General features: G+C 35.0%; 2 protein-coding genes across 2 annotated transcripts; both read right to left on the reverse strand.

The window, feature by feature from the left end:
- Nucleotides 1–522: 522 nt before the first annotated feature.
- On the reverse strand, nucleotides 523–2,608 carry LOC145046594 (large ribosomal subunit protein eL20z-like). Its single transcript, XM_078994880.1, has 4 exons — nucleotides 2,248–2,608; nucleotides 1,471–1,552; nucleotides 927–1,041; nucleotides 523–829 (listed from the first exon to the last, which is right to left on the reverse strand). The coding sequence occupies exons 1-4, from the start codon at nucleotides 2,462–2,464 to the stop codon at nucleotides 782–784; spliced, it is 462 nt and encodes a 153-aa protein (XP_078851006.1). The 5' UTR covers nucleotides 2,465–2,608; the 3' UTR covers nucleotides 523–781.
- Nucleotides 2,609–7,301: 4,693 nt separating this feature from the next.
- GLY3 (glyoxalase II 3) lies at nucleotides 7,302–10,312 on the reverse strand. Its single transcript, XM_078994881.1, has 9 exons — nucleotides 9,906–10,312; nucleotides 9,020–9,148; nucleotides 8,816–8,923; nucleotides 8,587–8,721; nucleotides 8,452–8,493; nucleotides 8,278–8,337; nucleotides 8,123–8,176; nucleotides 7,973–7,997; nucleotides 7,302–7,539 (listed from the first exon to the last, which is right to left on the reverse strand). Exons 1-9 carry the CDS (start codon nucleotides 10,140–10,142, stop codon nucleotides 7,448–7,450), a joined length of 882 nt encoding a protein of 293 aa, XP_078851007.1. The 5' UTR covers nucleotides 10,143–10,312; the 3' UTR covers nucleotides 7,302–7,447.
- Nucleotides 10,313–13,672: the final 3,360 nt, after the last annotated feature.

The following is a 13,672-nucleotide window of genomic DNA, read 5'->3' on the forward strand; positions in this document are numbered from 1 at the left end:
ATTTTAACTTTGGGTATTGACTTTCATTTTACCCATATTTTTTCTTTTATCAATTCTATTATTTTGTAAAACTCATGGTGAAAACTTATATGTACATATATATAAGTTTGCGATGATCGTATTATATGTTTAGATTACACTTTTTCATTCAATTAATTTTTATTTAATAGTTTTTATCTCTTATAGTTTTAAAGTTATATTATTAATATTTTACATATTAACATTTGGTCTCTTACTATATTTCTTTGCCCCTTACATAAGTTTTTAATAATCTTTTTATTTATCATTTTTTAGGATAGATTTTCAAGTCTTATTTTCGTCGTCTCCTCCGTAAAAAATTGTTTGTATCCAACTTTTAATTTGATATTTTTTTTTTGCTTCACTTTATATGGTTTAATCGTCTCCATGATATATATGGTGTCTAGCTGCATTTTTCAACATACCGAGTTTCCACAGCATCGCACGGATGGTCCAAACACTAGTTCCATATAAAAAAACACTGTTACACAAATCGAGAAAAAATGAGAACAATAACACTCCCCCAAATGGCTATTTAAATATATGATTCCTTAACAAACTTACAAAAGTTACAATTAGAAATACTAGACATAATACTTTGTATACGGGTCATGTTTATACACAGGCAAATACAATAATCAACTTCAGTCTGGATGGATACCCATACAAATTCACACCATAATACAGCCATTTAAATTAAATTTTTAATAAAAAAAAAAAAAAACAACTTGATTGATTTCATATATCCATTCTACAACCGACATCAAATGTTTGCAACACCAGAAATCACAGCAATTGTTCCAATAATAGCCTGTAACAGGAAAGGAAATGTTACTAAAATAATGATCTAATTTTTTTTAATAAAACAATTTAGAAAATTGCTTTTAATAAAATTGTATAAATCTTACAGCAATTACGCATGCAACATATCCTGGTTTCTCGCGTTCATCATATCCAGCACACAGTAAAACGAATGCTCCGACATACCAGGGGATCATTGCAAAGAAGAAACCAGCAATGAACCTTCAGGGAAAGAAAAAAAAAAATACACCATACTATGATTCAGACATACAAATATACAATTTAAAATAAAAACAAATAAAAGTATAAATATTTGATCAAATATTCATAGTGGTTATTAGTAGATAACATGAGTAACAAGAGCCACTATGTAGTAACTAACTTTAAAAAGGCTAAACAAAAAGGCTTTATCACATACAAAAAGAAAAAAGTAAGAATTGCCTTTGAAGCAATAGTCAAGAAAAAGCTTCATAAAGGTAGGCATGCTTGCATTCTCACAAATAGTAAACTTTTATCGAATCCCTTAAAAGCCACCAATAAATTAATTTGAAAGTAAAACCTATGTTATTGTATTTGTTTAGTTCCTCTTTTATTTTATGACATGTTATTATTTTATACAATTGGAACAAAAGGAGAAATTTTGCAACTTACAATAACCATCCAATACCAATACCACAGCAAGGAAGGCGACCTTCTCTCACAGTTACAGGTCTTCCTTCAGCAACTGCATAACCTGCAACATCATATAGAATGTTAACATAACTTATCATCCAACTCAACTGAGCTTTTTAGCAATGATGATATCTGTCAACAACACCTCTGCTTTTAAACTCAAAAAAGGGAGGTTCAGACATTAAGATCTACTTAGGGTTGAACTAGATGTGATGATTATAACTCCCCCAAGATGGGAGACTGATCAGTAATATCTAAATCAAATTTAAGAAATCATGGTAGGAAACTATTATATTTATAACCTTGCAAAAACCTCACAGGTTTAAGTCACAAGAGACATTAGATCGGAGATGTGTTGCACAATGAATAATCAAATATAAGTAGAGCAACAGAAAGGGGATCAAAATTGGAATCAATTCCCATTCAATAGGCCAATTAGACAGCAAACGTACATTTCATACGATTTCATCAGAAAACAATTATTTACATCTAATAGTTTGTGAATAATTCATAGTTCACTACAATGCTTCATAATTGAATCGAAGAATTTAGTAGAGTAGCTCTTTGATATTCGATGTAAAAGTCCGAACATCCACATTGCGTTTTGCGAGATATAGGAGCTAATTCTGTTTTATTTGTAACTTGTTTGACTTGATCGAGTAAACAAGAGATTGCGAATTTTCAGGTAAAAGGTAAGAAACAACCGTATCGATGAGGTATTTGACTTTGATCTAAAGGGGTTTGACATATTCGTACCTGGGACAGCCTGGTAGCCATGAACATAAGGGTTGACCGAAGGTCCACCTGATGATCCGGGAGGCGGAACAGGCTGAGGGAAGCCGATTACCGGCGGAGGAGGAGGATAGTTTTGAACGCCCTGGAAAGTACCGTACTCATGAGGCGGCGGCGGTTGTTGCTGATCCTGGTGATGCTGGTAGTACTGCTGATTGCCATCTTTTCCAGGTTCACTCATGCTTTATCTTGGAGATGGAATCGAAGGAAGGAGCAAAGTCAGCAAACACAAACTTCTCTAGGGTTCTAGATTAGATCTTTAGATCACAAGGAAATGGATTGTAAATTGTAATGGTGTTCGATACAGCAAATTCTTGTATAGCGTTGGTTGATAGGACCTGGACACGTGGATATAAACTAATAGTACCACCGAGCAATCACAGATCAACATTTTCTCAATTTGTACTCTCTACTCTATCCATTATTATACCGATTTGAACGAATCAATGAAATAGTCCTTATTTGCCCAAATTTCACATTTGGTCTTTATTTATTTATTTTTTATTTTTTCATTCAAAATGTTTTCGTGTTTTGATTTTGAAGCGTTGCAAGTCCATGTCTAATAGGTTACACTATGAAGGTTTTACGTTTTTTTAAAACCCTAGTTCGCCAAAGGTTCGACATCGCCGGAGAAAGAAATAGAGAGAGATTACAACAATGACTACTCTAATCTAGTACCTAGTGTCGCCGTCATTGTCGTTTTCATTTTGGTGGATGATGGTGGTTGTATAGAGAGATATATATTGTTGTAGCACAGGGAGAATAAGGTGTAGTAGTGGTGGGGAGAAAAAAGAACGGTGCACTGGTTCGTGGTGGGGGTTCGTTGTCGAAGAAGTCGGCAAAGGAGGGCGATGATGGTGGCAAATGGTGGAGGTGGGGTTGGAGGAGATGTAAGGTTTTATGATGTTGGAGGGGGAGAGAGAGAGAGAGATCCCACACACAAGTCTTCTACCTCCGGTTAATCTCTTCTCTCACCCTTTAGCTCGTCGACACCTTTTTTTTTTTCCAACATCCTTGGCGGGTGCAAAATCATCACCACCAGCATCTGTTGATCCCAACACCAATGTACACCGCCTATGCCACCCCTTCTATGTAAGGAAGCTTAGCAACAAGTTGTCCTTGAAAACCCTTTTACCCTAATCCGAAAAATGATTTCTTAGAGATGGATTTTCTGAACACTCATAACCGACTCTCACCTCCAGTGAAGTCGCCTTCTGGTCCTGTCATCCTCTACCTTGCCAGAAAAGACTGTAGTCGGCTTACCCACAACTTTACTCTCTTCTTCTCTATTACATATGACCAATCTAAGTAAGTTGGACGAACACTAGAAGTAATTCACACGAATCCGACCACCAATCCAAACACCAAAACACCACCTAAAGCGCCACCTAAAGCTTGTTTGATTTGATTACCTATAAGATTAACCACCTAAGGGTTCATTCGATCTACAAATTGTTCGATCTGTAAATTGTTTACTGGCTATGGAGGCTAGGGTCGACTCGTAGATGGAGGTTCGTTTGTTTGTATATTGATTTGCCTAGGCTTGTCTTTATTTAATCGATTTTCATATAGGATTGTATTTGGGATTTTCGCATCTGGATTGTATCTCTGTTTTGTTTTTGCCAGAGGGATTTTGGTGTTTTAATTTGAGTTTGAGCTGCAAATTTGATATTGGATTTAGATTTGAGTAGCATGTTAGATTTAAATTTTATGTTTGATTTTGGATTTAAATTTGAGTTGCAGATTGGATTTTTTTTGGATTTGTATTGCACGTTTGATTTTAGATGTATTTCAGATTTATGGTTGAATATTAGGTAGTTTGTGTTGAGTTTATGGTGTATCGAATATGTGGTTGAAGATGGTGACCTGAGCTGGTGCTGGAAAACTGAGTAGTTTTGTGCATTTAGGAGAAGGGAAGAAGTTTAAGGTGGGGTGGGCAAACAATAATTAATAATTTATTTTATTTAATAATTGTTGAAATAATAAAAAAAGAATTAAAAAAATAAAAATATATCATTAAGGGCAAAATAGTATTTTTACTTCTGGTAGGACCCAACGTGTAACAAAAATATATAGTAAGGACCGTCCGAGTTAAAAAAATAAGTTAGTGACCAAACATGCAATTTACTTCAAATTAATTATAGGGACCATTAGTGTAATTTACTCTAAAAGATACATGTCCATATCAAAACGGATTAATAAAAGAAGTAACGGGAATGGCAATTTTGAATGAATAAGTGTTTGGAGTTGGTTGGGGGCCGTTATATCTGAAGTCGTACACGACAAACACTTATCTTATAGGGTGTGCGGGTAGAGACCCCACGATATGGACATATTAGAGTTTTCTACTATAAGTATTATAGGTTATATCGACCGAAACACGTAAATTCTTTGTATCAGTTTTTCTCGTCTTCTTTGATTGCTTGCACATGTCTAACATGAGTTATATGTACAAATTATGGCCTTTAAAGTCCCCCTAGGTACTACATGAAAAATAACACAAAATGTTAAATGTGACTTGAGAATTAAAAATCATCAACAAGCTAACCAATAGCTAGTTGGCTAGTAGTTGGATGACCGGTAGCTGAATGAAAAGTAGTTGGATAACCACTAGTTTGTTGGCCATTAGTCGGTTGACTACTTGTTGGTGGACCATCAATTGATAAGACCATTAGCCTAGTTGTTGGCCAGCTAATGGAATAGAAGCCCAACCCGATTTTAGCTAGGGTTTGCATTGTATTTTGCTTATATATAATGGTTGATAGCTAGGCTTTAAATGTTTTTGTGTTGTATTGTACACCGATTTCAAGCTTATGAATAAGAGTACCCCCTCCTACTTATAGACGTAATTCATATCGACCGAACCACGTAAATATTATATATATATATATGTGTGTGTGTGTGTGTGTGTGATTATTCTCGTTTGAAAAGTGGTATCAGAGCTACGGTTTGCTCTATCGATTAAATTTGAGTTGGAGAAAATTAATGTTTGAACGACTTTGTTATTATGGAAGGTGAAGATGAGGGCTTTTCTGGTTCAACAGGGTTGTGAAGCTGCTTTGGAAAGAGAAGAAAAATTACCGAAAGACATGGATGATACACTAAACAAGGTATATTTTAAAGTTTGACGATTGAAGTATTACGAGAGGTTGTCGATCAAACGACTGCTATTAGCTAGGGTTTGCATTGTATTTTGCTTATATATAATGGCTGATAGCTAGGCTTTAAATGTTTTTGTATTGTATTGTAATACCGATTTCAAGCTTATGAATAAGAATAACCTCTCCTACTTATAGACGTAGTTCATATCGACCGAACCACGTAAATATTGTATGTGTGTGTGTGATTATTCTCGTTTGAAAAGTGGTATCAGAGTTACGGTTTGCTTTATCGATTAAATTTGAGTTGGAGAAAATTAATGTTTGAACGACTTTGTTATTATGGAAGGTGAAGATGAGGGATTTTCTGGTTCAACAGGGTTGTGAAGTTGCTTTGGAAAGAGAAGAAAAATTACCGAAAGACATGGATGATACACTAAAAAAGCTATATTTTAAAGTTTGACGGTTGAAGTATTACGAGAGGTTGTCGATCAAACGACTGCTATTAGACTTTGAGTGAAACTTTGTGATAAGTATCAGAACAGTTCTTTCACGAATCGGTTGTGTCATAAGCAAAGTTTGTATACCCTCCGGGTGACCGCAAGTACTCACGTAAAAGATCATGTGGAGTTTGTAACTCATGTTGATATACATTTTCAACAAAACTACATTGAGAAAGTGTTACAATCGTTCTATATTGATCATTCCAAACATGTTTGAACTTTTTTGGCAACACATTTAAACTTGATCAAAGCACTATACCCACCACAAATGAGTAAAAAGATTACATGAGTATGGTCCAATATTCAAGTATTGTTGGACGTCTCATGTATTTTATGGTTTGTACTAAACCTGATTTGGCTCATGAAGTTAATGTGATAATCAAGTTTATGAGTAATTTGGGGAAAGCTCACATGGAAGCAATCAAATCAAATGGATTATGTGATATTTGAAGGGAATGACTAACATTTTCTTGGTGTACGATGCTAAAATTCAAAATAATGACTTGGTTGGATATGCAGACTCGGGCCATAGCCCATAGTGGTGATATGATGAGAAGAAGATCATTGACGTGTTATATCTTCACTTTATTGAACTATGTTATAAGTTGGAAGTCAACATTAAAGTCTATTGATGCCTTGTCTACACCTGAAGCAGAGTATCGGTTAATGAATGGAATAAAGGAGTGCATATGGTTACATGTTATCGTTCAGAGTCTTGGTTTGAAGGTGGAGAAACATATATTGTTTTGTGATAATCAAAGTGCTTTGTATCATGCAAAGAATCGGTCTATTTCACAAAGACCAAACATATTGATATGAGGCTAGATTTCATTAGGGATGTTTTGGAAGAATACAGGTTTTCACCAAGGAGAATCCATTTGATATGTTGACAAATTTGTTGCCCATTGAGAAGTTCCAGCTTTGCTTGGACTTAGTAGATGTTTACATGAGTTAATATCATACGAAGAAAATTAGCAAGGGAAGCAGGATTCTTTTTTTTTTTTTTTTTTTTTTTTTAATATTTGGTGTATTACACAAGTGAATGTGGAGACCGTTAAACGTGACTTAATAAATTGAAAACCATCAAATGATCAAAGGCGGTGACCATCACCTGACCATTAGCCAACAGATTATTAGCTTGGTTGTCGATCAATTTGTGGAATAGAGGCCTAACACGGTTTTAGCTAGGGCTTACATTGTACTTGCCTATATATATAATGCTTGATAGCTAGGGTTTCAATGGTTATGTACTATACTGTAATACTGATTTCAAGCTTGTGAATAAGAATATTTTCTCATGCCCATGGACGTAGGTCATATCAACCACATAAATATTGTGTCTTTTTATGTGTGCGTGTATGTTTGATTATTCTCGCTACTTCTTGACACGTTACATATATAGCTTATGCTCATCATGTTACAACAAGTCTTAAAACATACATTGACGTGTGAAAGTTAAAGTTGCAAATTTCGCAAACTTCTTATTTACAAATCTATATTTTATTTTTTCCTATAAGCAATTCGATCTTGTATAGTAAGGCATAATACAAGTATTATCAATTATCATGCAGCTTTTGACTCCACATCTTGCAACCCACAAACCATATTTGCTGGCACTGCTACATCTATCATCTTTGGATACGATAACTTCAAATCTGTTAACATGAATTTAATTAGAAATAGATATTCGCATATTCGTATGCATTAAAGACTAATATTATATCTTTTTAGTTATTTGTAGTAACAATACTTCTCTAACTCATCTACTTTTTGAAATTTTATTATCAAATATACAGTAAATTACATTTTTTTTTATCATAAAGTATAGCTGATTTTCTCGATTATTGCAATTTTGGTCCTTATTTGAGGTTTTGAAACAATTTTGGTCCGTATTCCAAATAAAATGACAATATTTTTGGGGCCAAAATTGCAAAAATAATCTATACTCAAAGACCATTTTATTTGGAACATGGACAAAAAAGAAACAATAACCAAAATTGCCTTTAAGGGGCCAAAATTGTAAAAATCAGATATAAGAAAAAAAGTAATTTACTCTTAAATATAACATTAGTACACTAATCTACTTACTTTCCATGATGCTTTTGAATGTTTCCTGAAAAAACAAAAAAAAAGTGAAATTAGTATAAACAAAACCAAAGCAAGATCTTTTATTCATACATAACAAAAATGCAAATCTCAAATATTATTAGATGGTGTAAACAAATAGCAACAAGGTACCTCATCTTTAGTAAGTCTAGGGTTATACAGCATCTCTTCTCCCACAGTGCTAACCTGAAAAATGAAGATCAAGAGTGTCTATGAACATCTACTTTCTGTATACAATTTTTTATTTCTTTTTTATATAAAAATGAAATGAAATTATCTGTACTAACCGTGAACCCTTTGTAATCATGAGCAGGATAAATATACGTGTCCTCTGGCAATGTAAAGATCTGGGTGGATAGATGACAACAAAAGTATTTAAGTTCAACCTAAAAAAAATCAGCAACAAAATGCATACTATACTAATTCTTCCATCTTTCATTTGTCAATTTCCATTTTCTTGCCTGTGAATGGACAGATTCATATAGCTGCTGTGAACTTCCACCCTGCAGTATTATAAAAATAATCAATCCTTGACGATAATACCATTATAGAATATATTTTTTTTCCCTATTTATTTTGCTATTAAAATTATGTACCTGAAAATCTGTTCTTCCACATCCACGTATTAAAACAGCATCACCAGTAAAAGCCATTCTTGGTTGAGGTTGATCAGCTCCATCTCCTGTAACATAAGTAACACAGCCTACTGTATGCCCTGGGGTTGCACGAACCTTGAAGAAGAAAAAAGATGATAATTTTAGTTAAAGATTTGACAAAAAAATAAAACTTTTAGGAAATTAGTAGAAAGAATATATGGTTTGTTACCTCCAAGTAAAGATCACCAAATTGGATCTTATCACCAGCTTCAACAAGAATATCTGCTGATGCTTTGCTTGCTTTGGAAATGATGGATTTGACACCAGGAACTTTAGTCTGCATATATCATATATGATGATTGTCTGTTACAGTTTCTTGATGAGGAAGAGAAGAGAAAGTGAGATCTGTATCTGTTGTTTTATAGTTGTATACCTTGATTAGTCCACTTCCAGTGACATGATCCGCATGCACATGGGTGTTGATAGCATATACAAGTTTTAACCCCAGATCTTTTACAAGAGAAAGATCCCTTTCCACTGTTCTATCTACAGGGTCAACCAACTGCAACATCAAATAAATTTGTTATCTTAAAGTAAGTAAGATTCTAATGGTGCTCTAAATAACATTGTATCTGTATCTTTTACAGAATAATCCATTCCCCAAATTGAAGCAGTTGCTTTATGAATTATAGAACTCCGAGTGTTCAATCTGTACAAATTCATCTATAACTGGATTGATCTTTAGAACCTTTAAGGATACTAGTAAAGCCTCAAGGAAAGTTCTCCAGCAATTAGAATCAAATTAAAAAACGGACTTGCCTTCTTTGATCAAAGTCTTCTATGTCCATCAATGAAATATCTAATAGCTGAATGTTTAAGTTGAATACAAATATAATATCCTCTCGTATGCGTTTGGTTATTGAATAAAAACTGCAGGAAGTTAACAGATGGACGCAAATTTTGATACTCTCTTAGTCCCAAAAAGTTGTTAGTTCAGACAAGTTTACCTACATTTGATCCTTAATTCTTAATTCCTATCTTAAAAGGGAAACGCAATTTAGGAACATCAAATTGTGAACAAATTAACACTGTCCAGTGGACTTTGAGTAACTGGGGACTTCAACTCAACAGCTAGTAACAGGAACCACAGCAACATTAGTTAAGGTAGCTTCGATTCCAAATTCCAAACCCTAAGTTCTATTTAATTAGGAATTGGAGATTTGATCCCAAAGTACTACGAACAACAAATATCAGTCGAAATTACAATCAAATAAGCATAATTGAGTTTCATCTTACTATCGAAAAGGAGAATTACGAACCAAAGCAGGCTTATCTGGATGAGAAGCATCGGCAAGAAGGTAGGTGTAAGTAGATGATTCTTTCTCGAATAACTGACGAAACAGCAACTTCTTTGATGATGATGATGACGATTGTGTTGAGTACGAAACCGCTGCCATTTTCGATCTTAATGAAGATAGGATTGGAGAAGGAGCAAATTGTTGATTAAAAGGTAGTGACGAACAACTAGACAACCATAAACATCTAAAGCGTAGCATATCTTCAACTCTTTTTGTATTTTATGGCGACTATATCAACATTAAACCAGCTGTAATTCGATCGCTGAAATGTGAAATCCGTGTGCTTTGATTTCTGCTCTCTTATGCAAATTGGCGAATAAACAAATGAGCGGAATCCGGGATTCCATTGGCCTGCCATGGCGGTTGTCTAATCTGTTGATTGGCGTGTTTGTTTTCTTCCTTTTATTGGTCCACGTGTTACAGAAATTTTAACCCTTTTAGTTTAGTATATGCTCAATTTTGTATATTATATTAATACTTACGCCCTAGTTTTTAGTTTTTATTGTTGCAACAGTATTATTATTCTCCCATTTTCAAAATTCACATCTTTAACATTGCTTTCTTGAGTTTAAATTTTAAAAAAGGTGGGAGGAAAGAAAGGGGAAGGAGGAGAAAGGGAAGAAGATGGAAGGAGAAAGAATAAGGGATATAGATGAGACATAGTAATCTGCAGTTCATAGATGTAGGATATTAGTTTAGGGTTTATGACTGCATGGAGGAAAGAAGCAAGTTATCATTAAAGTGTTCTTGATTTGGAAGTTTCTTATTTTGTTCCTCACGGATCCACTGAAGTCCTCCATGGACGCGAAGAATTTAAGGTTTGGTCAGATCATGGGTGTAGAGTAAGTTGCTATTAGGTGTGTGTATTGTCCTCGCAGCAGGATGCTGGTGGGTAAGGGATTTGTTGTGGTCAGTAGTTCCTTTATGGTAGCTCCATGAAATTGGATAGATAAGCTTAAACCACTCTAATTTTAAATTAGGCATGGGAAACATGGTTATCCCACGATATGGGTTGTTATGTTTGGTTGAGTTGGGAAATAGTTGATTGGTCTCAGGGTTCGTTGAGGTTATTCGAAGGTTTCAGGCGGTATCAACGGAGGGTGCGTTTATGCGTCAACCCTTAATCAAATTTAGTAAAGTTTGTATCTTGGACTCTGTGTAGGTGTTCTATCGAGTTCTTGATCATGGAATTGGGGTCTCTAGTGGGCTCGATATGGCAATTGGCCTTAGTTGTTGGAAGATCGGATATCGGGGCAACGTTGCTTAGTTTTCAGGTATCATCATGGTTACCCAAGTTCGATTTGGCAAGTCGTGTCGGCTGGTTTGGTATTTGGATTGACTTGACCTATGTTTTGGTAGCATTTTTGGATAATTTTGGAGTTCTTCTTCGATATTAGAAATTTTATTGGTCTTTTCCTCAATAATGGGATATGTTCAGTGCATCAAGGTGTGGTATTGTGATTGGGGTTGATGGAAGAATGTGTCTAATAGTAGTCGGGGTTTGTCGTTTCATTTGAATTATTGGTACATCACCATGGGTAAGGACATGTTTAAGAAGGAACACAGTTGGCCTGATCTGCATTGTGTTCTTTTATGGGAAGTGTGCCATGTTGTGTTTACAAGTTGGAGCACGCATTTGGCTGTTTGTTTCGTGTCATGTTTTGTTTGACAATGTGGCATTGGTAGTTGGTCAATGGAATAGTGCGGGTTTCAGAATAGTATGGCTCCTGTATTTCGGAATGTGTTGATTGGGATGTTGACTGGCCTTTATCAGTCAGTAGGATGATGGAAGTGTGTCTTTAGGGCCGTTAAATGTTGGCTATGAGTCTTCTTGTTTGTGGTTGGGCGATGGAAGGAACGGCGAGGAGTCGTGAGCTCCTCATCCCAATGGTTGGATGGCGTCACGACATGCAATGAGCCATCTTGGATTGCACTTTTGCAAGTAGGGCGGGCAGTTATGTAGCAGAGACCCATGCGTCGGTTTGTTATTTGTGTGGCATAGACGAGCGTTGTGCAATATAGTGTTGTCCCTAATGGGTCGGTGACCGGCAGGTTGATTCGGACAATTATAAGGTGTTGACTTATTGGAAAAGTCATGGTGGTATATTAACATCTTTTTGTTGGGATTCTTATTAGTGGACTCATGTTCGTTTTATGATGAGGTTTCGTGTGAGATCTCTCCCTATATTACCTATGCCATAGTAGTGTGCATGCTAGACTAGCCGAGTCTTAGTACCTAATGGATGTCGTGAGTATTTTCAAAGTTGTTGATAGTCCTTAGGTCGCTAATGACCCGTAGTTGTTTGGTTAGATATAATGGTGTATTGGGATGCTGATTAGAGTACCAGGAGGCTAGTGATGCGGAAGTTTTAGAGTTGGGTGTTCCAAATGATCGGGTGGTTTGTTGGCATCAATTGGGTTCTAGATAGTCTCTCGAATTCGATACGGATGTGTTGATTATAAGAAGTGGTTGGATGTAGCATATGGATTGTGATAGTGCAGTTTAATTCTAACCAAGTCAGATTTCAAGGGTGAAATCCAGTTTAAGTGGGAGAGAAATGTAACACATAGTTTCTGAATGTTTCTTTTCCGCGATAGCGGGCCGTAAATAGATCGAGTAAAGGCCTTAGGCTTGAAGGGAATAAGGTTTAGCCCCTATTGGATGTTGATGTTAGGTTTGAGTTCAAGATTAGTTTCCAAAAACTCATAATCTTAGCAACGAAGACATAAAAATTTCGAACATAATAACATTTACAACCCACCATGGATCTACTTGCAAGGAATGGAAAGATAAAAACACAACCAAAGAATAAGGAAGATGATAACAACCTTTGTTTTCCCTTGAGTCCTCTTGGGAGGCTTGAGTTTTGATGAAGAGTGTAAAACCAAAAGAGACACCAACAATGCACCAACTTGATGAGAATGCTACTTCTATGTAAGCTCTTAAGCTTGAAATAAATATCCAAGTATTTATTCCAATATAGTGAAATGCAATCAACTTAATCTTCAAGTTTTCAAAAGCAAGAGAAGAGAGGGAGAGCTTGTAGAGTTTCGATAATTGCATGAAGAAGTGCAAGACCAAAAATGCAAGCCTTATATCTACATGCATAAAGTCAAGTTAATACCCATTAGGTCTTAACACTTTAAGCAAACATGTCCCTATATCATGAACATGTCTTACCATGTTTCTTAGGTTGAATTCTTTACATTAAACAATTGCATGAGCCATGCCTTTGACTCTCCAAGAGCTTTTAGCCATAGACCCAAAAAGAATACAAAATGTTTAAATTTTATAAACTCAAAGTTTATAAACTATAAACTTTGTCTTTTGGTAAAAGACAAAAGGATTCAACTGGTCCAAAATGTTGTGTGTGACTTATTAATTTATAACTTATGAAATAATATGTTACTTGTTTTGTAAAATAATTATTTCCAAGAAATAAATATTTTTCCAATTTATTATAAGAGCTTATCAATATTTATTAAAATCAAATTTTAATAAATAATCAACTGTATCAAGTTATTGTTCGCGTGACCCTTATGATCATACGTTAATTAGAATATCATTCTAATATGACTCTTGAGCATATTATATCTTTCAGTTGATAATATTGGTTATGTGATTTGTGCCATTGGTTTGTGTTTCGGAGTCAAGGTGTAAAGTTTCGAACTTCTTTCATGAATTAAGGATTTTAGTTTGACATGTGTTAAGCCAAAATTAACTAGAT

This window comes from Lactuca saligna, chromosome 5 (genome assembly GCF_052625555.1).
Source record: "Lactuca saligna cultivar CGN05327 chromosome 5, ASM5262555v1, whole genome shotgun sequence".
Lineage (NCBI taxonomy): Eukaryota > Viridiplantae > Streptophyta > Magnoliopsida > Asterales > Asteraceae > Lactuca > Lactuca saligna.

Excerpts from the sequence above, each read along its gene's own strand:
- LOC145046594 (XM_078994880.1), bottom strand. The coding sequence starts at position 2,464 with ATGAGTGAACCTGGAAAAGATGGCAATCAGCAGTACTACCAGCATCAC. Across the intron at positions 1,553-2,247 it reads TGGCTACCAGGCTGTCCCAG|GTTATGCAGTTGCTGAAGGA; the intron begins GTACGAATATGT and ends ATGATGTTGCAG. Across the intron at positions 830-926 it reads ATGTTGCATGCGTAATTGCT|GCTATTATTGGAACAATTGC; the intron begins GTAAGATTTATA and ends TTCCTGTTACAG.
- GLY3 (XM_078994881.1), bottom strand. The coding sequence starts at position 10,142 with ATGCTACGCTTTAGATGTTTATGGTTGTCTAGTTGTTCGTCACTACCT. Across the intron at positions 8,722-8,815 it reads TTGGTGATCTTTACTTGGAG|GTTCGTGCAACCCCAGGGCA; the intron begins GTAACAAACCAT and ends TTCTTCTTCAAG. Across the intron at positions 8,494-8,586 it reads GTGGAAGAACAGATTTTCAG|GGTGGAAGTTCACAGCAGCT; the intron begins GTACATAATTTT and ends ATAATACTGCAG.